The sequence below is a fragment of the Portunus trituberculatus genome, chromosome 21 (genome assembly GCF_017591435.1).
Source record: "Portunus trituberculatus isolate SZX2019 chromosome 21, ASM1759143v1, whole genome shotgun sequence".
Classification (NCBI taxonomy): Eukaryota; Metazoa; Arthropoda; class Malacostraca; order Decapoda; family Portunidae; genus Portunus; species Portunus trituberculatus.
The window spans coordinates 11,549,534-11,577,033 of NC_059275.1; the positions used below are offsets into that span (position 1 = coordinate 11,549,534).

At 38.4% G+C, this 27,500-nt stretch overlaps 3 protein-coding genes across 9 annotated transcripts in view; 1 reads left to right on the top strand and 2 right to left on the bottom strand.

Moving 5' to 3' along the window:
* LOC123507212 (probable glutamate--tRNA ligase, mitochondrial) overlaps window positions 1-2,066 on the bottom strand; it is a 6,157-nt gene extending 4,091 nt beyond the window's left edge. For 2 of the 3 annotated variants that reach the window (XM_045259908.1, XM_045259909.1), the window contains exons 1-4: window positions 1,927-2,066; window positions 1,233-1,381; window positions 580-1,010; window positions 1-150 (exon numbers count right to left, since the gene is read on the bottom strand). The exon at window positions 1-150 is cut by the window's left edge and continues 65 nt beyond it. In XM_045259908.1, coding sequence (XP_045115843.1) covers window positions 1-150; window positions 580-1,010; window positions 1,233-1,371 — 720 coding nt within the window. In that variant the 5' untranslated portion in view covers window positions 1,372-1,381; window positions 1,927-2,066. The other variant, XM_045259907.1, reaches the window with a different exon arrangement.
* Window positions 2,067-2,233: 167 nt separating this feature from the next.
* Window positions 2,234-4,482, top strand: LOC123507215 (transmembrane protein 216-like). The gene is made up of 2 exons (XM_045259914.1): window positions 2,234-2,373; window positions 3,570-4,482. Exon 2 carries the CDS (start codon window positions 3,577-3,579, stop codon window positions 4,006-4,008), a length of 432 nt encoding a protein of 143 aa, XP_045115849.1. The 5' UTR covers window positions 2,234-2,373; window positions 3,570-3,576; the 3' UTR covers window positions 4,009-4,482.
* Window positions 4,483-14,545: 10,063 nt separating this feature from the next.
* LOC123507216 (synaptotagmin-14-like) overlaps window positions 14,546-27,500 on the bottom strand; it is a 63,232-nt gene continuing 50,277 nt past the window's right edge. Inside the window, exons 3-10 of one of the 5 annotated variants that reach the window (XM_045259919.1) lie at window positions 26,561-26,800; window positions 23,456-23,646; window positions 23,067-23,228; window positions 22,248-22,356; window positions 21,308-21,477; window positions 17,356-17,516; window positions 16,108-16,267; window positions 14,546-15,268 (exon numbers count right to left, since the gene is read on the bottom strand). In XM_045259919.1, the coding sequence (XP_045115854.1) occupies window positions 15,071-15,268; window positions 16,108-16,267; window positions 17,356-17,516; window positions 21,308-21,477; window positions 22,248-22,356; window positions 23,067-23,228; window positions 23,456-23,646; window positions 26,561-26,800 (1,391 nt within the window). In that variant the 3' untranslated portion in view covers window positions 14,546-15,070. Of the gene's footprint in view, window positions 15,269-16,107; window positions 16,268-17,355; window positions 17,517-21,307; window positions 21,478-22,247; window positions 22,357-23,066; window positions 23,229-23,455; window positions 23,710-26,560; window positions 26,801-27,500 lie in introns of all 5 variants that reach the window. The other 4 variants (XM_045259915.1, XM_045259917.1, XM_045259918.1 and 1 more) reach the window with 4 other exon arrangements.

Genomic DNA, 27,500 nt, shown 5'->3' on the forward strand with positions numbered 1-27,500 from the left:
GCCCATGAGGTGGTCATCCACAACGTTGGCAAAGTGGTAAGTGGGGAAGCCGTCAGCCTTCATAATGACCGGATCCCCCTCCTGCTCCGCCGCACTGTTTGCCAGAGATCCGTAGATGACATCCTTAAATGGCTCCTTCACTGCATCAAGCTACACCACAGCAGGAGAAAACCCTTATACTACATACATTTACATAACTCAATAATCATTGTGTATTTTTAAATCATTGCAACTTCTCTATACTCTATAAAATAATTTCTTTCTTATTGCTATTCAGAACATGGAAAACAAATCATACAAATGTTGATATTCTTAAACACTGAGTCACTAGTTCATACTATCATACTACACGTGCAATAAACTCAAGCATATAAGTGTCTTTCCTGGAGGCACAGAATTCTTCTTGGTGTTGTGTTTATGGTAAGAAATGAAAACTATTTCATCCATATAATACAAACTAAACTGTTTAAGAAATTACAGATGAAAGCTGAAGTCCCATATTTTGAAATGAAAACAGAAAATATTTGAAATCTAATGTCTTTATAATGTAAATCTAATGAACCACAAAACATCCTGTACCTTGAACCTTATGCATGACTCTGTCCCTTTCCCTTCCAGCTCCTCAATTTGCTTCTGAGAGAGGTGGCGACATCTGTTGTCATATTTGGGGACTTCATTTCTTCTTATGGCATCATTACGCAGCCAATTCAATCTCCTGTTGGAACAATAACACTTGTATGCAGTGCCATTTTCCAGGAGTCTCTTAACATACTCTTGATAGAGATGAAGGCGCTGGGACTGCATGTATGGTCCCACAGGTCCACCTACTTCAGGAGATTCATCAGGAGGTATTTTTGCCCAAACCAACATTTCTTCAAGCCTCTCACTGGCCTGAGGGACCAACCGGCTTTGGTCTGTGTCTTCAATACGCAAAATAAACTTTCCATTGTTGGCTTTGGCAAACAGAAAGTTGTAGAGTGCTGTCCGTAAGCCTCCCAGATGAAGATATCCTGAAACAAAGAGAGAAGTTGATAGAAATTACAATAGCAATAATTACAGCTTAATATAAAGAAATAATACCTGTACAAGTCTACTGCTTGAAAATAAAATTTATGATGACATATCATTATCCTTTGAGAACCATTCTATCAAATATTTGAGGCAGTACTTCCACTTGTGGATTCACAGCAGATATGGAGCACATCCCTTCTCACATGTCATCTTTCTTTTACCTGTTGGGCTCGGAGCAAACCTGACACGCACACCATCAAGGCAACATGACGATGCCCTGAAGGATCTAATGCAATGCCTGCTGTGAGAAGCGCAGCAGTGGGCAGTGATTCGTCTCAGTAAAGCCTGATGCAGCATCATCAGTTCTATTCTGAAGTAAAAAGATATACATTGCTTTACTACACTCACAGGTTCCATTAGGAAGTACATGTAACATAGGCACATGCATAACTTATTTTTTTACTTCTTTATTAGTGGGGATCAGAAATCTAGGGATAATTATTTACACAGGTACATGAATATTCTGTTAACGGTAATCAAAAGCACCATTAGAGAGGATTACATTAGCTGATAAAAAATAATTAGCTACATAACATTCTAAGATAGCTGAACTAGGTCATGTTAACATATTTTCAATTAGGTTAATGAATAGGTAAATAAAATTATTCCTTCAAATCTTTTAGTTGACTGCTAAAGCTAACTCTTGCCTCCTGCCTAAAGTGACAACTTTTCCATCAGTAAACTAAACTCTAGGGGAAAGAGGGATATACCATTCTATTACACTGCACTTTTATCAATCGTGGTTGATTTACCTAAGTTTACGTGCAAGCAGGAGATTAGCAAACCTTATGAATATTGGGTGGATGCAAGTTGTGACACTTGTGTTATGAAATCTAGACAACCACGATCACTCACCTCTCATAAATGAAGAGCCGCAGAAGTAACCAGCAGTTCTCTATAAAGACGGTATAGTTAAAAGAATCCGGAGCTGTGAAATATCTCGGTATGTGTCTAAGGCTTCATTCCCATTGACAATAGGTGGTATGATGGCACGTGTGGTTTACATGAGCATAGTGGGGCGCCGATGGAGAGGCTGCGGCAGGTGACGTTGTAAACAAACCGTGGTGTAAACAAAGCCTCATGTAAACACTTCCTCGGCGTCCCTGCAATAATGCTAAGACGGAACCCCACTAAGATAGAGTTGAAGCTTGAAGACCTGCAGGAGCTGACCAACAAGATTAAGGGCGAGGCTGAGGCAAAGAGGACGAGCGATAAGGTGGAGGTGGACCCGCAGAAGACGAGGAAGGAGGTGATCGAGGAGCGCATCGGCTACAACCCCAGGCCCAGGAGACCCAACTAAAGGTGAGCAGGTGTGGCGTGGAGCTGCACTAGTGGGTTATCAGATTGTCACGGAGAGCAGGAACCACGACGTCATGGTTAACTTTGATAATGAAATAATACTGAAACATTGATGTATTCTTCTGTTTCTGATGGCGAGGTTAGATTTGGTTAGGTTAGGTTTAAATGCATTCCGTGCATTAACTTCACTGAAGATTCTTTCATTACATATGGCACAAATTTTTAAAAAGGTTCATGTTTTGTCCAAACACAAATGGTCAATGTGTAGGAATTAATTTGGAGGAGGCAGTAAACACCTGCCAAAATGATAATTACTCTCAGTGAGGTCTAATAGCACTGGTTCAGGGGGTGCCGTGAAACTTGCCATTAAAACCAACTGAACGTTTCCCTTTGTGTCTCACAACACAAGGGGACAGTCACAGCATGCCCTCTAAAAACAACTTTCTTTCTTCACACAAAACTACATGCATCTAAGTACACACGTTCTTCATGCAAAATTTGATTTAACAAAAAAAAAAAGTTATTCTTTTACCATCCTTGGAATACCCCTCTAATAATTATGTTTAACCTCTTTGGGGGACTGGCACCCCAGTGGACATTTCTTTTATCAATTTTTTGTTGCCCTTGGCCGATCTTCCTTCTTACATAATAAAAAATGGATAGAGTTTTCATAAATCCCTGCATTTTTTTTATTTAGAGGACTGCTATGTACTTTCCTCTTTCCTAATTCATTTAAGATTTAGAGACCTGTTGGGATATTGGAGTTTTTATGATTGGGAGAGTGTATGCCATGTAATACTAACAGAATCAGAGAGGGATTCACTCCTCTGAACCACATAAAAAGTGTGCCAACTGCCATGTTAGTCCTTTGGTTGTGCTCTTACTAACAATCCAGTATTGATTAAGAACATAATTCCTTTGTAGGCTTGTTGTGTACATGAAAATGGTGATGCATCTCTACTGTGTAAAATTTTACCTTCTAATGCTTGCTGCTCTGCATGCCTTTATTTATTTGACCAAGTATGTAATTCTAAAGGAAGATGCACTAAGAACTTAATTATTGAAAAAAAAAAAATGCAGGCTATCATGCTGTGAAAAATATCACAAAATCAACACCAAGTCTCACAAAATACTACAGTTGTATGCCAAAGGAGCGCTTCAAGGAACTGAAAACTTGAGATATTCATCTTCCCCCACAGAGACAAGATGCTGCCAGCACCTAGCCGAACCAGCCTGCCCTATCAGATTCTGCTGTACCTTAATGGCTGGTACATGGTTGCTTTCGTCCTTGTGGAGACTCTGCTCCTCTTATTCAAGATGTCAGTCCTGCCATACCCTCCTGGGAACATTGTTGCCGAGGCTTTCTTGCTTGCATTTTTAGGTGCCATTGAGTGGGTCAGGATTTTCATGGGCAAGAAAGGGAATCTCACAGAAGCCCTCATGTCCATAGCACTCTCAGTAATCTTTACAGCTCCCTCTGTGCTTGCCCTCCTCTACTTGCTGCTGTGGCAGACGTATGTGCTGAGGATAGAGGTGATCCTGGTGTCCTTTGCCCTGGCATTTGAAGGCATTGAGCTCCTCTTTGCCTTTTTATCCATTATTACCATTAATAAGTCTGGTAAATCTGACTTTTTATAATAATAGATAAGTTGTTATTTTCAATGAATTTTGTACTTATTTTCTAAGCCTTTGTGGTTGTTGTTAAGATGTGTTGTGTTTGGTGAGGGATGTGTGGATCTGACTCACCTCTTCACCTGTGTCTGTGTGAACGGTGTGTGAAAGTGACTCACAGATCATATCCTCATTTAATTTTTCTCATTCTTTTACTTTGGAGTCATTCATTTTGTTCATTTTTATATTCCTGATCTGTTAACATATCAAATGATGCTGCTTTTAATCTGGAAAAATATGAATAAGTTCGTGAAAATAAAGTCGTAAAAATGTGAGAGTGCAAGAAGGCCAGCAAGATTACATATACATACTTCTCTTCTTGATGGCAACAATGCATTCACAATACCAGTGGGTACCTTGAAACAACCACTTAGGCATTTCAGTGAATAAATTGAATATTGCCTTGACATTTCATTATAAAGAATAAAATTTAGATTGTAATATCATATGTTTTAGTCCCCGTATAATAACCTTAGTGTGCCTCAGTATACGAAAATTATAGAATAGTCTACCCTCTGCTAATGAACTGTGAATTAATGTACGTAAATCAGGACATAGTTACTCTTAATTCTAATGGTACAGATTTACAAAATGTAATCCATACTGAATAAAGAGAGAGAATGATGGATCTGTCTCAAATAGATTTCTAACAGATAGTCTACACTTAGTTGGAAATTAACACAAGTTGGAAATTAACACAGGAATCTTTATTTTCATATGACCTGTCATTGACTTTCATGTGCATAATATTTGCAAGTAATTAAGCGTAAGCACAAAACAAGGTCATATTGTATCAGCTAGGTTTGGTTTATGAAAAGCTCTACCTCTCCACCAAGAAACCTATGTAAGCCAGAATCAGACTTAGAATGTGTAGGCTGCAAGCTGGCCTGTGCAAAACACACCCAAGATTGACATTCATGCAGATTATAAGAAAGGATAGCAAAGGCAAAGTATTAGTGGTATTTTTATTATTCATTTGGTTAAAAATGCAAGATTCGGCAATTATCCAAAAAAATTAATCATCTTAGAAATGATAGGTTTAGAAATGCCCATTATTTTCATTAGCTTTTACCTGTATGTCAGACATAGAACACCCCAGTGCTGCTGATCAGAGTTGTTGTGGCACTAACTGGTTTGTGGTGACTCTTTCTGCCACATCTGAGGCTGGAAGAATCACCATGTGTCCTGTCTATAGCATCGGGGGAATCACACCTCTCGGCTCATCCCTCCACTGCCTTCAATGGGCACCTCCTCCCTACCTGGTACAGTGCACACCAAAAACTTTAGTCTGAATTTCAATTGTTGGTACCACTTATGACAAAAAAAAAATAATCAACAATAAGGAATTGTACACTAAATAAATTTTACATGATTATATTATGAAATAGGGAAGATTGTCTATATAAATATGCAAGGCAAAAATAATATGAATGATCCTAAAGAATTCCATTATGTACTATTATAATAAATGAAGTGCTTGTTATGGAATGTTCTCATCACACCTCAGTTTCTAGCCATCAAAATACTCATGTGTGAAAAACTAATAATTCTAACTTTATGATGGCTATAAATATGAGACAAAAGTTGATTCAGATTCATAACAACACATGAATGAAGGTTGTGTTCATAAACTATTATGGGCTAAATGATGATGGGCTGGGAAGTAAAGGAAGATGATGGTCCAATTAAACCTTACATTATCTCCGCACACACCATACATTATGAATAGTAATGTTACTGTGTCAGTACACTGGAAAAAATATAGGAGGAGAAAACACTGTTATGAATGCAAGAATTATATACAGATTAGTATATACACAAGTAATGTTCATCTATGTATTGTCCAGCAGTTATAAGGAAGTATTTATTCAACCAAAGCATTGTATTGGAGAATAATCATTTTGAAACAGAAGATGACAGTTTTAATATACGAAAAGTAGTTACTTTTCACACAGAAGACTTAGTATTTTCACAACTTGTAAGTTTCACTGTACATGAGAACTCGCAGAATAAACAGTAATCAATCAATGATGAAAACCTTTGCTAGAAAATTCTCATATTTAATGACAACCATTACAGAGAGTGATGCTGTTTCTTAGTTGTCTTACTTGCTTCCAAAGGCTTAACTGTCAATATTTGTCTACCCAATACACAGGGTTCATTACATGCCATTATTTTAAGACCAACAAACTTTTCTATCATAATAAACAATTGTTCATATCTTTTGACATGTCTAAAAAGTTTTCTTCACAAAAGACACTCATGTTTATATATATATATATATATATATATATATATATATATATATATATATATATATATATATATATATATATATATATATATATAATTAGAAGAAATATTTATAATAACCTTCACATATTTTACTTTTTTGCTCTATGATAACTATCATCTAAGGTCATGATATCCAAGATGCAGGAAAGTTACATTTTCTGTATCTTACGAAACAGCCTGCATGGACACCACGCTCGCCTTGCCGAGCTGCCAATCACGGTATGTTGGTGCAGTCAGTCAGTCTTACCCAGATGACTAGCATTTTACTTAACTGCTTTAATCACATTTTACATTTGTGCTATCCTTGAAATCTTAAAAAATAGTGTAATATAAAACTGTTAACAACATTTTCTAGTTTTTAAAGTGTACAAACTTTTAACAATTTCATAATATATATTATGTATTCTGGGGAGGACAAAAAGGTAAATTTACCATACAAGAACTATCATATCATGTACTGGGACACAAGTATATATCACAAAGCCAATTATATTAACTCCTGAGTCACCTAAAAGCCACTCAAGTCACACCATGCTCAAGTTCCAGTTCATAGAAAGGTTATCAATGAACAACATTTATGGAACTCACAAAATCAGTGTACTGAGGAATGCAGAGTCAACATCTGGAGCAATGCATCAGTGCACTGATTTCAAGATGCTGCCACACCAGTGTATTCCTGACAATACAACTGTGATTCACCCACCACCTCAAGAAACAGCCAATAATTGTCTTGGATTAGGGCAAAGTTTGTCTGCCCAAATTAACCTTTTTTATTGAAATGTTGACTGAAGTGCAGCATTGTTAGAAATACAGGTTTGTGTGTAAGCGCCTTCAGTGAGCCTTCCTACTGAGTAATAATGGGAGAAAATGTCCTGACATTGATTTACCATTGCCATTGATATACAACTGGCAATTTTGAGATCTCTGGATTCATTAAGCACTGCACCTGAATTTATCAAGCAGGTGCTTTCTTCCACTAAACTTGATAATGACGGGTGTACCACTAAGAGAAAAATAATTCATGTAATTCTGCTTATATGGCTCATGATTCAGCATGATCTAATGATCAGATTAAGTAGCTACTCCAGTTTTGTCACTACAGTGCATTCAACTAACTCTACTCAAGAACAGCCAGTTATATCTTGCTTAAAACCAAATAGTAACCATAGTAAAAGTGCAAGTACTATTCTACCTTGTTGTGGTCAACTAACAATGTTAAGTGCCAGGATTAATTATCTACATTCAGTCAGTGGCATGATTATCAGTAATGTTACTTTTGCCCACAAATTTTGAGTGTGGTACCGAGCCATCCAGACTGATGGTCCCTCAATCCCACTGTATTATGCTTGGTACTCACCAACTCAAATGTTTTGTGATGAGGAAAACAATATGTACATGGAATCGATATAAAAATATAAATTTGTAACCGATTCAGTGAACAAAGAAATGAGTAACTTTCATGAATGAAGTCTTTATAACTCCAATGGTTACCTGGGCATTTAGCAATATGGGAATCATTTACTGTATGAATTTAGTTGATTATGAAGTGAAAGGTCTGCTGTGTATATTAAGGGGCATATGAATAGATAGTTACACAACTGTCATATATTCACCACTTTACACATCCAGTAGGTAGGAACATATCCATGTCTGCACACACACACACACACACACACACACACACACACACACACACACACACACACACACACACACACACACACACACACACACACACACACTATCTCAGCCTGTGATAAGCCCTATTTGTAAGCTTTCATATTGTCTGCCAACATTCACACAAATTAATCCATGTTTCATCACATATTCCTACAAATCTGCATATATTCATCAATGTCCAGAGAAGCACTCATTAGTGTTACATATTTATGGTCACATTTAAACCAATGCATTCATGAAGTTACTGTGAATATCATTATTATGCTTTACTGTGAAAATACAAACTCAAATGTAAGCTAATTGACACGTCATACAATCAGAGCATTTATGTAAGTCAATTCATGGTCAATGAACTTGATAACTGCGGTGAAACACGATCAAATGGATCAAATATGAGAAGAGCATCAACTATTCCCAAGTCTGCCAGCATGCAGTACCTGAGAAAACTGAAATGCATTCTTTACATCCACAGGTCTGTTCCTCAAGACCTCAGGGATGAAGACTGCACATTGTTATCACTGGGAGCACTACATCACGGTTATGAAAATGCACAGATTAAGTATTACACTCTAGATCAATGCTACTAAACCATTTTCATGTCACTGATGCAGTTATTAATGCACCTGCACTCAAAACCCAAGCAATGAAAACTGCAGAAAATAAGTTTTTGTATGATTTTGAATAGGGAGGATAATGTGGCAGCTTTTGAAAAAAAAAAAAAAAAAAAAAAAAAAAAAAAAAAGAGGAAAAAAGGGATGCACTGTTAAACTGCAAGTAGAGAATGTTACTCTGATGATGTGGTCCTTGTTCAAGCTTGATCCAGGTACCCGAAGTAAACATTTGGCACCCTAAATATTCACAAGGCGCCCAAAGGCATATAATATGCTCCTGAAACAGGAGAAACCTCAAGGCGCTTAAAAGCAAGACCCGCAAGTGGGTAACACTGTTTTCCGACATTCCAATCTACTAACAGACAAGCACAAACACAGACAACAATACACATATACAGGTCATCTAGTCACAGTGAAGGAGGGATTCAAACAGCTGACCAAAGCACCCTCAGAAGTAGAGAGAAAATGGGTTAACTCTGTGACAATGCACATGATAGGCCTTGAGGCAATTCAAGGCTGTAACACCATAAGCCTGCGAACATTATGCTAGTGAAGACCTCACTTCATCATTAAACATAGAAAGTAATAATATTCCTCCAGAAATTCCCAGTACCTTGCTAATAACATCACTTAAAAGAAGTTCCTAATTGCTGGATTTTCAATTTTTTTCTTAATTTATATTATGACAAAAAAAAAAAAAAAAAAAAAAAAAAAAAACTTGCCAAAAAAACAATGAAGAGGCAAGAAATTTTCTCATTTGCTACCCTGAGGGTGCAGAAGTCAGCCACAGAGCTTTGTGCAAGGTGTTTCTCACGGTCTGTTGCTGTGCCATCACAATCTGGGAGTTGACCCAACCACAACTACAACTCACAAGAAAACTCCACCACAGATTCTTCCGAGACCAACGCTAAAACCTTCATATCCAGTAAGAATGGTAGCCACCACAAGGTGACTCCACTGTGAGAGACTAAAGCAAGAGGCTGGCTAATCAGACTGAGGCTCTTCATTCAAATGTACTGCATTACCTGAAAATTTATATTGTAGTATATCTCATCCCAGTGAGTCAGCATCACTAGGGCACACCTTGGTTAATGCAAAATATTCATTCAATGAAATGAGTAAGAATCATCATTTTCTATTTTTCTAATTCTAGATTAAAGATAAATTCAGGGAAAATACTAATGTCAAGTCATAACTTTGTAATTAAACACATACTTTTAACTTTTTTTCATCATAAGGCAAATAATGCTGAAGCAGAGTCTCCATGATGAAAAGCATCTACCACACCATGGTGCCACGAAGCAGTAGTAAGTCATGAGCCACACATAGATGACACTACCACCACTGCCACCACCACCATCATCACCACCACTGCCACAAGAAGGCAAAATCTTGCCAAAATCACCCAAGCCATTCATAACATTGCTGCTACTACTACTAATGCTGCTGCTGCTGCTGCTGCTGCTGCTGTTGCTGTTGCTGCTGCTGCTGTTTTCTACAATGATACAGAATATAAATTTCCAACAAACTAATTAATACACTATGACTAAAGTAACAACATTGAAATATTTTAATTTCTTCTGCCAGCAATCAGCACTTCACACAATACTTTTACAAAAATATAGATAACCACAAACCACCAGCAAATCAATTTCATGATTTTCAAAATGAAATGCATTGTATATACAAATTCAACATTATTTTCAATGCTCTCTAAAAGTGAAAATGTTCCAGGCAATCTGACACCCGTGTGGTGAGGAAATGAATGAATCCATGTGCAGTGTGAAGTGTTCAGGGTCATAAGGCATTGCACAGACACATGCATCACAAGAAGCTGGAAAAAAGACATGTGAAATTTCCTTTAATATGAATAAATGGATTGATCACTCAAATCATCACAAGATGTTGGATTATAAAAATCTCAATAAACTTTTAAATTAAATATCTTATAACAATGATAAAAATTCATAGAATATCCATGTGTCTAAAAATTAACCAAGAAACAACTATATTACTTCAGGCCATGGACCTCTGAAAAATCAAATTAAATATACAGTACTGCAGCATGCACCAACAACCTCTTCAAATATACGACACCAATATTAATACTCTTCTTATACATACTCTTCTTTAAAACAATAAATTATACATAAACATATGACTATACATAACCTCATGTAAACATCCAACTTGTCAACATCAAAACAAAAGTTTCTTCCCTACACTCAGTAGTCTCCATCGCATTAGTAAAGCCTGGATGCCAGAGTATGAGCGTGAAGATCACAGACTGGATCACTCCCAACACAAATACGCCAGTTTATTTTATCAGTAGTTGCATTGAATGTTGCTATCAAGCTATTCAAGTATCACAACAACTAGTTTCTAGGGTACCAACCATTCAAGATACGTTACAAACATGGGCACACGGGCACACGACCCACAAGATGTGCTTTTAATAACAGCTCAAACAGTATGACATCACTTTCATAGTCCCAGCACCAGGCTATCTCATTACCTGGAAACCCTGGCTCCTCAACCTTTGAAATTGATAGGCTTTTCATACACAGTGGTTTCTCTGAGTCCATATACATAATAGTGAAGCTTTCAACTTGTATTCAATGACAAGAACTGAATAGAAAAAAAATCAACAGTTTCACATGTAAGATATTGAAAATTTTTACTTTAACCTTGAGTTACAAAATGACAGAAGAGTAGAGTATTGCCTCAAAGCTGCTTGCTTCATGTGGCATCTAGTCTACAGCCGAGGCCAGCCAAGGTCAACAGATAATAGCAGTAGACTTGGTGCTGGGTGTCAAATAAGCGTACTGGCGATGGGAGCAAGGGAGAAAAATGTAAACAGCAGTCAGTATGTACATACACGATGTATATTTATATGTATAATATATATATATATATATATATATATATATATATATATATATATATATATATATATATATATGTATATCCCTCTGATATAGAGCATAAGTCTGTTCTAACTAGATCCTTCAACATATTCAGTGAATGTGTTGCAAAATGACAATAAATTGATATATGTACAGACTTATATTGAAATGTCAGTACAAAAATAAATTAACACTAGAAATGTACATTTTTTAAAATAACAAGCACAAAAGATTTCCTCACAAGTACACAGAGCCAGGAGGGTGTGGCAGACACAGCTCCTGCCTCGGTGGTCTCCCCCACACCCGTCCGCAAGTGTATCTTGCCATCTCCAACATCAGGAGGCTTGTGAGCATTCCTTGCCTTGTCTCAACACATCACACTGATTCTTCAGGAGCAAGGGAGTCTATCCTTCTGCACACTTTTCCCTGATTCTTTCAAAATATGCTACAGTCCAAATATGTTCAAATACTTAACAGTTTACTTTTATGTAAGCTTAAAATAAAGTCCTTTTAGAAGTGGAAATCATATAAGACAGTATCATTGTTGGAGTAAGTTTCACAGGGTTTTAACATTGCAATATATGAAAATTTACACAAAAAAAGTATAATTTCTAAAAACCATAAGACATCTCAATAAGTATTTTTTTTTTTTTTCTGGTAACTCCATGTCTGCAGCAGATCATCCTTAGTAGTCAGAACTGGTGATGATTCATCCATACAAGATTGTTTAACATTTCAATTATAATCTGCATGGCTTCAAACAGTAAGGCATTAAACCCATCAACACATTTCCCCTCAAAGTCACAAACCTTAATGATTATATCTTCAAACACAACTAAACTGCTACTAAGGACATGGAAGTTCAGTTCCCTAAGCTCATCTCTGCTTCATATTCTCTAATTATAAATGAAAATTTTTGTACATGCTGACAATGCCTTTGATGTTTTCTATTCTGAAATTAATTTTCAAGGCAGCAAATAAATTACTATATTTATTTTTATCATAGTCTTCCTTTCTCTGCATAAAGGAAAGAAATTTACATACTGGAAGAAAATTCACCAATCACTTTACAACCTCTAGTGATACAAAGCTGAGCCAAAAAAGATATCAGGAAATGCATACTGCCTTACATCTGAACAGTAGAAGGTACCCTTCCTTGTCAGTGAACCCCACCATGCTGCAGGGTCTCCATCCATCCTGTCCTCCCTGAGGTGTTATTTTGGAATGCATCACTGTTGTTGCTGTTTTCATCAACACAAGCATAAATAAAAGTTTAAAAAAAAAACTGCAGATCTGAATTATATCAGAATATAGAATGGAAAGCAGATACAATATAAGAATTCAATTTACATGTCACATTAGGGTTTTCTATCATAATACCTGTGTCCAGAATTTTCATAAGGTATTGAAAGGCAAGGCTATCAAGTGAAGGTGTCCCATCAGTATGACCAGTACAACTGATGGGAAGATATGAACACATGGAAGGCCTGAGGCTTAGTACATTGTGGCAAGACAAAGTGAAGCTTTGATGGAAGAGCTGCATCTTTCTTACAAGATCAGTGTTTCTACACCTGAGGCCTATGCTGCTGGCCATGGCTGGGGAGGCCTAATATGGAATTTGTCATGTTACTGTGCTGTAGTGACTGGTTTACCAATCTATTTAACCAATCTTGGCACATAAAAATACTTTTACAAAATATGTGATTGTCACTCCTCTTACTAACACAGAATTGAACTCTGAGGTCGTTTTTTTGATTCATTGATCGTCTAGTGCAAACTGCTTTAATCAACAATATTGGTTTAAAATTATAGATGAAAAACAGAAGAAACTCAATGAAAATCTAATACAAGGAAAACTACAGCTAATGATGTTAGCAAAAAATCTCTCTTCAACAGGCTTGCAAGATCTTAAAGCATATCACAAGCTTCTCCAAACAGACTTTCTCAGACTGAGTTATGAACACTTTGTGGACTTGCTGTCGCCTCTACTGGATGATGGAGAGCAGAGTTTCTGGCCTACAACTGGCTACTTTCCATCATATACATGTAACATTTTCAGCTATTGTAACCAGTAACTATGAGACAATCAAACTGTAGTTGCAAAAGTGCCCACACTGGAAAACTATACACAAGATGCTGCTGCTGCTGTGCTTGTTACACTATAATGATAAAGTTGATGCAAGCACATTGAAGTCTAGTTATCACTAGAGCATGTGGACTCCCACAGCCACTATGACATGGACACCCTTCATCATGTTATACAGTACTTTATATGATACATATTCAGAGCCCAGATGATGCATGACAGTGCACCTCTAAGGACCATCCAATGATTTGGCAGTAACAGTAAGCAAAATTCCAAGAGGGTTGAACAAAGTGGCCTTGACCAAGTAAAGACACCATTTCCACAAAAGTACAAGTAGGTACACTCAGTAAAAGTGTACCTAACCTTCACCACTGGATCAGACTGGTCTCAGAGATGCTGAGTGTGGCTCCTCAGTGCTACACGTGCATGCAGTGTTCACTGAGGGTGTATCATGGCTGATGAGGTGCATGACACACTCAGAGGCAATCATTCTGCTGATACAACATGAGCTCAGTCAGTCACAGAGATGTGGATACCTTTCCTTCTTGGTGTATATTCCTTAAAAATCCAAGACAAACTCTGAGAGCAGCACAAAGGAAACTCCAAACCCACAGCACTGGAAGAGAATGAGCAAAAAAGAATTGAAGCAGCACCCTGTCCATGTTCATCCCTACTCGTTGTCATGGGAGGGTTGGCAGAGCCCTCTCCTACAGCTAAAACTGAAATATGAAGCACAACATCAAGAGGTACAGTTACAGGACGACATCTGAAAGGAGACCAGCTCCACCTTCGTATTTTACACACCTTGAATTGCTAAGGTTTAGGCTCAAGACAATCCAAGATCAGCTTCATTATGAAGTACTTATTATTTTAAGTATATTATTTATTAGAAACTTCAGCAACTTGTTATGATCTATTTGGGTATCTTTTTTTTTTTTTTTTTTTTTTATTTCTCATATTTCTGCAATGTTTCATTATGAGCTTGAACTTTCCCCTCCACATCAAGGTTCCACATGATGTGAAATTGAGCAGAACTACAAGATCCCAGACACAGCAACACAGAGACAGTGCCTGCAGTCCCACAGCCTGTTCACCACCAACCTGAATCTCACAAAGATGCCAAAAACCAGCTACAATCTCAGACCAAACCAATGAAAGGAGAGATTCAAAATGGTGCAGCTGAACACCAGGGAGGAGTGCAGGCCTTTAGAAAAACCTCAAGAAGCCAAGAACCACTGACACACAGAGGCCAAACAACCACAACTCAAGAAGAGACTCAAGGCAGTAAAGCCAGATCCCAGGAAGGAGTGCAATTGACTCCCCTCTGTGGGCAGCACAAAAAATGGCAGCCAAAAAGTAGCGTCAAAACAACTTCACTGTTCCCCCCCCTTGGTCAAGTAAATTACGTATACCAAACCTCTGGAAAAACAAAACAGCGTATCACTTGCCACCTATGACTCAAGAAGGATATGCCAGCGACACACCTGCTCCCCTCTAGAATCCCTCATTTGGTTCCAATGGGTAAGTTCTTCCTCCCCAGAACTGTTCAACCCAAGAGCAAACCAGCCTATCATGTCCTTCCTCTTCATGCTCCTTTTGGTGTACACTGAGGCCATCAATGTCACATCAGGCAGCTGGAACAACGCAACCTGAGGAAGACATATCATTAACATCATCAAATTACCACTATTGCGACTTGAATATACAAAACACATGCATGATTTTACATATATGGTAAATTAAAAAAAAAGGATGGCATGAGTCTACATTCAATTAAAAGTCTCTAGCACTTGTCCTTGGAATCTTTCAGTGAACAAGTTACTATATATAAACACTTAAATAAAAGTTCTTGCAACAGAAAATGTTCCCGGGAAGCAGTGAAGCAAATGGGCAACCCTCTTATTATGTAGCCCCTGTTCACCTAGCAGTAAATAGGTACGGGATGTAACTCGAGGGGTTGTGGCCTCGCTTTCCCAGTGTGTGAAGTGTGTGTTGTGGTCTCAGTCCTACCCGAAGATCGGTCAGTAAGAGCTCTAAGCTCACTCCGTAATGGGGAAGACTGGCTGGGTGACCAGTAGGCAACCATGGTGGTGAATTACTTCTGTCCACACACTTCATCCTTATACATATCACTCCTCTCAGTTTCAATCAACTAACACTCTAGCCTTCCATTTTACAGGGATGAATTAACAGTAGAGAAGCAACACCTTGCACATCAACAATGCTTGAATAAAAATGCAAAGGTGAATTAATAAAAGGCAAATAGAGTAAAGTCAATACATACAGAAATTAAATGAGTTAATCAATACCTTTGTGCCATATAATCCTACAGGGGGTGCTGATCAGAAGATCCTAAAAGATTGTAAATTGACTCAGAAAAAGACAACTCAGAGACACACTGCAATGATGATGACCATACTAAGGCACAATAATGAGACAAAACTGACTCACAAACATGCATATGAATACCACACCCTTTACAACACACCTGAAACATGAACGTTTCCTTGAAGAGAGGATTGGGTTGGCCTCGCCGCACTGAGGTCTTGCTGTGTGCTATCTCCTGCCCACTGGAGGACATGAGGACCAGCTTGACATACGTGTCAGGTGCACGAGTGTTGGCAGAGTTCCTGAAATCATCACTGTTCCTGTAAATGACCCATAACCATTACCACCTGCATTCTAATCTACTGTCTACCCAGCATGTACAGTCCCAGACAGAAGTAACTTTAAGGATTTTACAACAATCAGTCAGACAGTGATACAATAATGTGGAGAGGGAGAGGGTGGCAATGGATACATCCACCAGCACACTGAAAAGGAATCCAAAGGGATAGTTTATGGATGCACAGAGAGAGGACATGCAAGTGACAGGTTTAGTAAAAGATGACAGAAGAGAAAGGTGGAGACAGGCAATCTGTGGAGGTAATCCTGAACAAGCCACTTTAAGACTGACAGTTGCCTTATTACACATATCAATAAATAGTAAGGAAGTAATCAAATTAACGAACTATTATCAACCATCCTTGGAACATTGTTTATTTACAGTAGTATCTATCTCTTTACATACATAAATACATGGAAGGTGGAGAATAAATGACCTAAGGGTATGGACACAGTGCACGCAGTTTGCCGAGACGGTAGAAGATAGCGGGATACCAAGGTGATCAGAGCCAAGAAGAAACATATCAATTTATATGGGCAGCTATACCAGATGCGAAAGTTCCCTTCAAAGTTACCTACTAAATGTATGCAGTATGGCCACTCATATTAGATAACATGTATTTGTGTTTGCCTCTGACCCACTAGGCATCCTGCTTTCCTCTACCCTCCAAGCGAATTGTGTGCAGTGTTTATGTACTCTAAAGAAGGACGGTTGGTTAGATGGGAATTCCAATCTAAAAGTAATGACAGCACAGTAAAAGCCAAAGACTAACAACTGCGCCGAACATTTAGGTAACAAGTTTAACAGACATAAGTGAATAAATAAATCAATATATGTACTAAAATGAAAATATTAAAATAAAACTGTCAAGACTTACAAACAGAAAACAAACATCCACATGAATATAAGACTAAGTAAGAATGCAGCAAATTGGAAGAAAAACAAAGAAAAAAAAAGAGTAAGAAAGAAAAAGAAGGAAAGAAGGAAAAATAAAAAAGTATGTACACTACCAATACATTCAAACTATACAGACAGTGAATACAACAACAAGCTTCCCCCATGCATCCTTACCTGAAGTGCGACCCCTTGATGACCTCCACTGCCAGCCTGCCTGTGGTGCCGTTGTAGGTGAGGCCAAGGAGCAGCTCTGGCACTCCACTATGCACTGAGTGGGTGGAGCCGGTGGAGTCACTGCGGGTCAGGCTGCACACTTCTGTCCGGCTCTCTGATCGCTGCGAGGAGAATGTGATTGTCTTACAATTATGTAGCATTTTGTTTAAGGTGTTCATAGTTTGAGAAATTACAGATTGGCCACAGGAAAAAGAAGTGATGCTCCTGATACATTTCTCAATTTAGAGGTGAATAATATTGTATTAATAATACCTTATATGCATTCCTTGATCCTTCCCCTGAGATATGCAACCATTCCCAATAAATACTATAAGTGTGTGAAATCACTTTATAAACATCTACAAAAACAGGGACATACTAAATTAAAAGATTTTTTGGAGTTTCTAGTCAGTATTATGCTTGAGGTAGCTATAGAACAAAAAGAAATGTCAGAGTGGTTAGTGGCTAAGGAGAGATTAGTCAAACAGCAGTCAAAGGTTGAACACAGTACATACATGGAAATTAGAATTCTTAAACTTCAATGAACTGGAGATTTATCAGTTCCTTTAATACCAAAAGATTTCTCATATACAGTCAACCCTTGGCTATCACGACTTCAGCTATCGCATTTTATTACTATCACGCGCCCATGAAAAGCTGCTAAAATTTCATTATAGCGACCTCAGATGCCTGCTATCACGTGCCCAGCCATGCTGTCATGGGATATCTGAGCGCTCATTGCCCAAAACCACCTTCCTGCCAAGATCGATTCGGCTATCGCGTTTTCGGCTATGGCTATTTCAATTCTGGCTTGTCTTCCTATGATGCTAAACAGTGATAGGAGGTGCGCTGCATTGATTTTTAAGTAGACAGTTGAAGGGGATGAGGCATCAAGCACCTCCCTGATTACTAAACAAGGTGTTGTGCACAAGGGATAAATAAATATCAAAGGAAAAATGAAGAGGAAGAGAGGAATAAATAAAAATGAGGATAAACAGAGGATGGATGGAAAATGTAATCAATGATTTAAGAATATATGTAAATATAAAATGAAGACCACACATACACACCCACAGGATACAACAAACATTTGATTTTTAAAGAGAAGTACAGATATCAGGAAATATCTAGATACAGAAGTTACCTACATCAGGAATATTTTTCAATTTAAATCCAAACTGAATAACATTATAAAGTAGTATTGTATTTAACTGTGTAATAACTCAGTAAAAACAAAAAGGTACACACACACACACACACACACACACACACACACACACACACACACACACACACACACACACACACGATAGCCAAGACAGATTTTGGAAACCTAAAGAAATTCTTTCAAGAGACAAATTGGATCAAATTCAAGAGTGCTAAGGGAGCAAATGAAAAGTGGAAGGAATTTATAAAAATATACAAAGAAGGTGAGAAAAAATTTGTACCAATAAGACAACATAGAGAAGTTGGAAAGCAGGACTGGTTTAACGATAGATGTGAAAAGGCTAGAACAAGAAAAGAGGATGCATGGAAGAGGTGGAGAAGGAAAAGACGGATTAAGCAGTGGGAAAGTTACAAAAGAGCAAGAAATGAATATGTGTTGATTAGAAGAGAAGAAAGAAAGAAACAAGAAAAGGATATAATTGATAAATGTAAAGACCAACCAAGGCTTTTTACAGACATGTGAACAACAACATCAAAAATAGAAAGTATTGAAAGTTTAGAAGTAAATGGGTATGCAGTGAGGATCCCAGGAAATGGCAGAGGCTATGAATGGATGCTTTTGGAAGGTATTCACAAAGGAGACTGCTTTTGACAAACCACTGGTAATGGAACAGAAAGGGATTATGAAGGAGTTTCAAGTAACTGTGGAGGAGATCAAGAATATGATGGGGAGTTTAGAAGTGAGAAAAGCTGTGGGACCTGATGGGGTATCAGGATGGATTTTAAGAGAATGCAGGGAGCAACTGGCAGAAAAAGTTTGTGAAGTAATTGATGCCTCATTAAGGGAAGGTGTAGTGCCCCAAGACTGGAAAAGAGCTAACATTGTCCCAATTTATAAATCAGGTAACAAGAGAGACCCATTGAACTATAGACCAGTGTCACTTACAAGTGTGGTAGCTAAGATGTGTGAGAGGGTGGTGAAGAATAGATGGACAGACTTCTTGGAGAAAAATGACATACTTTGTGAGTGTCAATTTGGTTTTAGAAAAGGGCGTTCATGCACGACAAACCTGATATGTTACTATTCGAGGGTGATAGATGTAATACAGGAAAGAGATGGTTGGGCTGATGGAATATATCTGGATTTAAAAAAGGCCTTTGATAAGGTACCACACCGGAGACTGATCTGGAAACTTGAAATGGTAGGAGGAGTGCATGGCAGTTTACTAAAATGGATGGAAGACTTTTGGTAGGAAGAGAAATGAGAACAATAATTAAGGACAGACCATCAGAATGGGGCTTGGTGGAGAGTGGAGTTCCACAGGGATCAGTGTTGGCACCAGTAATGTTCGCGGTCTACATAAATGACATGGTGGATGGGGTGTCCAGTTATGTGAGCCTATTTGCAGACGATGCAAAATTGTTAAGAAAAGTGAGATGTGACAAAGATTGCGAACTACTCCAGGAAGACTTGGACAGAATATGGAAATGGAGCTGTACATGGCAAATGGAGTTCAACACGACAAAATGCAAGAAATTAGAGTTTGGCAAGAGTGAAAGAAGAATCAGGAGTATGTACAAGATAGGAAATGAAGACATAAAACCAGTCATGAAGAAAAAGACCTTGGGGTGACAATTACCAATGACCTATCGCCAGAGAGACATATAAACAAAATAATTGGAGAAGTATTGAACTTATTGAGGAACATAAGAGTGGCGTTCGTATATTTAGATGAAGAAATGATGAAGAAAATAATTACTGCAATGATAAGACCGAGGCTTGAATATGCAACAATACAGTGGGCTCCGAACTTAAAGAAACACATAAGGAAACTAGAGAAAGTACAGAGGGCTGCAACAAAATGGTGCCTGACTTAAGAGATTTGACTTATGAAGACAGACTGAACAGAATGCAACTTCCGACCCTGGAAAACAGAAGAGAAAGGGGAGACCTGATAGCAATATACAGAGTGATGATTGGCATGGAAAAAATGGATAGGGAAGATCTGTGTATGTGGAATGAAAGAATGTCGAGAGGGCATGGGAAAAAACTAAAAATGGCCACTTATAGGAGAGATGTGAAAAAATATAGCTTCCCTCATAGAAGGGTGGAAGCATGGAATAGTTTAGACGTGGAAGTGGTCAACGCAAGGAATATTCATGATTTTAAGAAAAAGCTGGACATTAGTAGATATGGAGACGGGACAGTACGAGCATAGCTCTTTTCCCGTATGTTACAATTAGGTAAATACAATTAAATAGACACACAAGTGAGTAGGTACGGGATGTAAATCGAGAAGTTGTGAACTTGTTGTCCCGGTGTGTGCTTGGTCTCAGGCCTATCTGAAGATCGGAAATAATGAGCTCTGAGCTCGTTCCGTAGGGTAATGTCTGGCTGTCTCGTCAGAGACTGCAGCAGATCAAACAGTGAAACACACACACACACACACACACACACACACACACACACACACACACACACACACACACACACACACATCTTCTACTATAAAAAGAAAAAAGATACAAAATTTCCAAGCAGATAGAAATGTCTATTACACCCGAAAAAAAAAAAAAAAAAAAAAAAAAAAGAGCAACCTTCAATAAAAACTTTATCAATTACAGAATAACCTGAGTAACAGAAATCAGACACAAAGACACCAACTCAAGCCAAATGACGACACACACAAAACACACCAGACTTAATCGTAGGGTGAAATACATACGTTAATACACCAATACACACATGGGGACTCACAGCCAGGTTTGCCCGTGGTTCCAGGGTGAGCCAGAAGGTGTTCCCCAGGGTGAGATTGATTGATGCAAAAGGAACAATCACCTCCCCTAGCATCTTCTCTCGTCGCATTCGTTCGCATCCATACAGCCGCAGCCGAACTCCAAGCTGCTGCACCTCCTCTGTGGGCCGGCAGAGAGTAAGATTTTATGGACGGTAATTTATCTTTATTGTTGGTCAGGCAGGACAGCTTCTCCTTACTTTAGTTCTTCATGGTACTTATATTTCTTGGTGGGGTGACAGAGAGGGACATTTTATGGATTGCAATTTATCTTCCTTGTTGTGCTGTGGCAAACTTCTCTATGTACACACATACACTCACACACACATACACACACACACACACAAATATATATATATATATATATATATATATATATATATATATATATATATATATATATATATATATATATATATATATATATATATATATATAAGAAAAATCAATATAATAAGAGAGAGCCAGTAATACAATTAATAAATGAGAAAAGTGATTTTTTTTCATATTGCACCATAGCATATCAATAATGCTTCAGTAGATACCCATCCAACCCCTTCAGGAAGAATGATAAAAACTACATACATATACATCAGGGTGGCAATTGTAAAGTTACACACTCATATACACATACCCATATACAAACTCTTAGCCCCATCAGCCCCCAGTGGAGGGGACAGTCTTATGAACCACCATACTACACTCCATGAGTTAAGGCATAGAACATCTCTAGCTACACACAGCTTTTCCATAGCAAGGTCTGCTAGCATACACTTGTCTATCTCTACATCTTCATAATAAGTTCCCTGACTCACACTTACCATAACAACAAACAAGATGGTGATAATAATGATGAATACAATAATGGTTAACAAATGAGGACAGACTAACCTGGATTAATTTTGGTGAACACAAATGCCTCATTGAACTGTGGAGTCTCCCCCGGCCTGATGCGTGTCTTGTGTTTCTGCTTCCTGGCGGGGAGGAGCAACACTCGAACCTGCAGGGAGGCATGAGTGTCAGGCAGAAGGGAATATGGAAAGAGACACAATATGAGAGAGGAAAAAATAGAGGGAGAAAGAAATACACTGAAAAGGCATTTACTGGGAATAGAAGGTACTGAAACAAGGAAATATGTACAAAATGAGAAATGAAGCAAGAGAGAATACATGTAATTAAAAAGGAAACTATGTAATGAATAGTGAAGCAATAAAAAAAGAAAGACACATGAGAAGAGAAGAAACATAACAACAAAAAGATAGGAAGACATATAGTACTATTGAAGAGGAAAGAAATATTCATACACATAACAAGAACAAAAGAAGAGTAAAAAAAAGTTATGGGATTTTAAAACAACTCATTTATTTATACATCAACACTTGGAAGAGAAACATGTTTTTGTGGAAGGCTGAAGGAAAGAGGCAAAGACAAAGGACCAACATTAGGGTTTGGGGAGAAATCAATCATCCATCCCCCCTCCATGCCTTGTCTCATTATGGAAACAAACACACGGTTCCCTCTCTCCCCATTCCTTTCAGTTTACTTTTACATCACATAGAATACAAAGACAAATGCTCAATATCCTGTGCCTCTGGGCTGTGTGATGATCCACACAGGCTGACGGCACAGCAGATAGCTCATAGCACTATAATGGAGTGTGTGGTGGCCATATACATTCACTAGATATATTTGTTGCCTCAATTCCTTCACCTGTGTGTTTGCTGCTCCTCCTCTCTCTTTGCTGGGGACTTCCTTGGCCTGCAGGATGTGCACAGTGAGGGTCCTGGTAGGGAGGTCATAAGCAAAGCCTGCCTCAATGGTGCCGCACCTCACCAAGAGTGCCTCGCCCACCGTGCCATCCTCCCGACTCTCCTGACACAAATGATGACAGTTGTGCAGTTTTCATTAAGGTTTGCATCTTAGTTAGTGTTAGTAAGTATTTAATGACAAGTATATTTTGTTCTAGTTGTAAGGAATTAGAGTCTCAAGGCAACAGATAGTAATGTTTCATAAAGACACAAAATTTACTGAACCAAAGAGCGAAAGATTAAGAAGTTCTGTTATATACTATCACTCTTTCTCTCGCTCTCTTTCCTCACCTGATGGTAAGTGCCGTCGTAGGGGGAGCGACCGGGGGACATCTGCCTGTATGCTCTGGGGTCCCTGTGTCGCAGTGCCCGGTGGGTTAGAAGATCGTCGTCTCCGCTGGTGGTGGAACCAGAGGAGGAGGCAGAGGAGGAGGACACACCCACTCCCACAGGCTCCTCCTCACCAGAGACACCCGCCCGGCCTTTCTCAGCGAGGGAGATGAGGTCAGCATTAGCATCACACCCCGTGAAGGTGTCGCCCCGACCTGGTGGGTGAGTGAGGTGCGCCCTGTGTGGGGTGCTGCTACAAGTGCTAACACTACCACAGCCACTACTGGTACTACAAATGTCACCACTAACACACAACTACTGCTAGTACAAATGCTACTGGTACTGCCACTACTACCTACTATGGTTGTTGGAAAAGAAAATGCCACTAGATTTGTGGGAATAATTTGGCCATCAACTGCATACTTCTAGACTTGAAAATGTGTTTTTAATCAATACATGTCTGAGAAGAAACAAATAAGAATACAGAAGGACAAAATGTAACAGACCGATTGATCCTCAGAAATATGGTCATGAATATATATATATATATATATATATATATATATATATATATATATATATATATATATATATATATATATATATATATATATATATATATATATATATATATATATATATATATATATATATATATATATATATATATATATATATATATATATATATATATATATATATAAGAGGAACAAAGGAGGGACAAACAATAGATATGAAAAGTTGCTTGTGATAAACTATACATACTGTCTAATCAATCTATTGTAATAGATGCAGGATAGTAAAAGCAAAGGCTCCTCCCCACCCACCAAGGAGGAGGAGGAGTAGAAAACCTAAATTTTTTAATTTCCCTGAAAGAAGTGAGCACCATGTGTCTTTGTGAGGTGCAGCAGGCAGCTGTTACACCAAGCTGAGTCTGCTTTGTGTGAACAGAAGTAACATCTTGTGAGGTCACAACAAGCATGACCTGATGGCCCAGGCACACCCTCACCATACACTGCCTGCCACTCTTTTACCTCCTGTGTGCCTGGAGGTGAGCTACATGAGGAAAGTGGCAACATGGAGGTTGAAACACCAGTGTGTACTCAAAAAGTACCTGCTGGAGACTCAACACAAGGGTGCTACCAAGGCACACTGCTTCATGAGATGACACCAAACTTTGACTGTTTCCACCAGTCTTGCCTCTACTGGCTGTGACTCAGGGCTGTTATTGATTTCTGACAAAATAAATAAAACTACATCCCTGATGATGCATCATTCTGCCATGAAGCAGCAGAAGGCAATGGAAATAACAACCCAATGAATGAATATAGAATAAGAGGTATTCCCTAAAGTGCATTGTGTTGTTAAAGGGGAAGAGTCCATCACCAGGCCCTGGTGGTGGTGGTGGTGGTGGTGGTGGTGGTGGTGGTGGTGGTGGTGGTGGTGGTGCTCTCATGCTGCTCAAGTGTCTCTCACGTTGCCTGACACTGTGACACACTCATGCACACCAAATGGTCTTACTAATCATGTGTATGTGTGTGTGTGTGTGTGTGTGTTTATATATATATATATATATATATATATATATATATATATATATATATATATATATATATATATATATATATATATATAAAGTAATTACTATAATAATGATGACACATTTGGATAGGCTAAGCTGACAAGATGAGATGCAAACTCCCCCGCAGCAGAGAGGCAGCCTGTGTACACTGGCATTCCTGGTGAGCAACACAGCATTACTCACACCAAATGAAGAGTTCTCTGAAACTCCCCATGACTTAATGGTTACATTTGAGTAAACTCAATATAGGTAAAAGTGAATTTTGGATTTAATCAAGATCTTCAGGACATGAGAGAGCACACAGAGACTTGAAAATGAATGTTAACAGAAATGTGTGCCAGGGAGTGTACAGTGACCTGATAGTGTTGGTGGCACACAAATAATGCTGGAGTGTGAGGGCATGTTACTGATAAAGACAACCACAACAAAGAATTAATACTGGAAATGAGTCTCTGCTGAGCTCTGAAATATATGTCATCTTAGGACTGTAACTGGCACACAGGTGAGGCAAAAGCTAACATTAGCATATGTAGGACTGTGGTAAAGAGAGGGAATCCAACACTGAATCCTGCTTGTGATTCTAAAAGTCTAGGGGCAGCAATATCCACTTTTAATTTAGCAAGATGAGTAAATAGGATTGCAAAGTATAAAAATCTGAGTCTTTCATTACAGACATCCAGCAGCCTGAGTAGCAGCACTGTGAGGTTCCATGGCCTGCATCCTGAAACACGCTGCTCTCTCATCACAATTATTTACAAAGGCCACAGAGATGATTAGTTATTTCCAAAGAGTTTTTTGCTTCTTAATAGCATAAAAATCCTATTAATCTGTCACTAAAACCATAAAAACACACTTCACCACTCATATAACTTCAACTAGAACCATTTTGAATGTATTGGAGATGTGGCACAGAAGTATTTCAGGTGTATGAGCTGCACCACCACAACTACACTATCACTACACTTAGCTATGGAACACTGAGGAAAATTGTTGTCACGTACTTCGGCTCATCTTCAGCTCATGTTCCCTAATGATTATCTCTTATAATGAGTATATTTCTTGAAGTGTTTGCAAGAACTGATGCTAACTATGGTAAAATATTCCTACCTATCCAGTACCATATAACAACTCTGCTACTACTACTACTACTACTACTACTACTACTACTAGCTACTACTACTATGACTGCTGCTACCACTACTACATCAATTACCAACACCACAATCATCATTTTTGCTACAATAACACTAAACATGCCCACTATCTCACACACACACACACAAAAAAAAAAAAAAAAAAAAAAAACATGCAATAACAATAAAAAGACAGAAAAAAGAAGTATCTCACAGCATAACACATAACCTGTCACTGCTGCTGTGGTGTGTCAGACCAACCAGACAACCCATCACTTAACCAACCCAGCACAGCACAGCACAGCACAGCACTCCCAAGACACCCAAGCTCCAGCCAGCACTGCCACTCACCATGCGACGCGACCCCATCTTCTGGAGCCGAGTACTGGGAAGGGGAACGCGAGGGGCCAAACTGGTGGTAGTTGTGGTGACCGCAGTGATTGTAGGCATGATAGTTGGAGTTGTGGCTGGCGTGAGGGTGGTGATTGTCGCGCAGGCCCGATGGGAAGCTCTTGGAGGAGGAGAGCCTTTTTGACGCCTCCTCCTCACTGTCGCTGGAACTCTCGCCCTCGCCATAGTTGTACGCCGCGCCTGGAATGGTCATATATTATTGGTATGGTCCTCCTGCAAGAGCTTTTTATACACAGAAGAATATAAGGTGTAAGAAGCCATCATGTCTACGCGAGGCAGTTCCTGTGTGAGGGAGAAGGGAAGGAAAGGAGTAGCAAGGGGAGGCTAAGTGACAGATGAAAATAAAAGAAGAGGACAGAAAATATTGAAAGGACAGGAAACAAGAGAGAGAGAGAGAGAGAGAGAGAGAGAGAGAGAGAGAGAGAGAGAGAGAGAGAGAGAGAGAGAGAGAGAGAGAGAGAGAGAGAGAGAGAGAGAGAGAAAATTTTTTGTCCTTTATAAGCTGTAATACAAATTAATTACCAAATGAGTGAGTTTATACACTTCTATAGATGAAAAAATAAGATAATAATAATAATAAAAGCAATAACAATAATAATAATAATAATAATGATGATGATGATGATGATGATGATGATAATAATAATAATAATAATAATAATAATATAAAATAATATAAATAACAACAAACAAAAGCCTTAAATTAACGAACAAAACTGGCCGAAATACATACGTAAAGGAAAGAAGGCAAGAAGGAATGATAATCAAAACAATAAACAACTGATAAAGAGGAAAGATAAGGGAATGATAAGCTATGTAGCATAAATAAACAACATTCAGCAGAACATTCATACAAGATTAGGTAATTAATTTGTTTCCA

Coding starts and splice junctions, on each gene's coding strand:
- LOC123507215 (XM_045259914.1), top strand. CDS start 3,577: ATGCTGCCAGCACCTAGCCGAACCAGCCTGCCCTATCAGATTCTGCTG.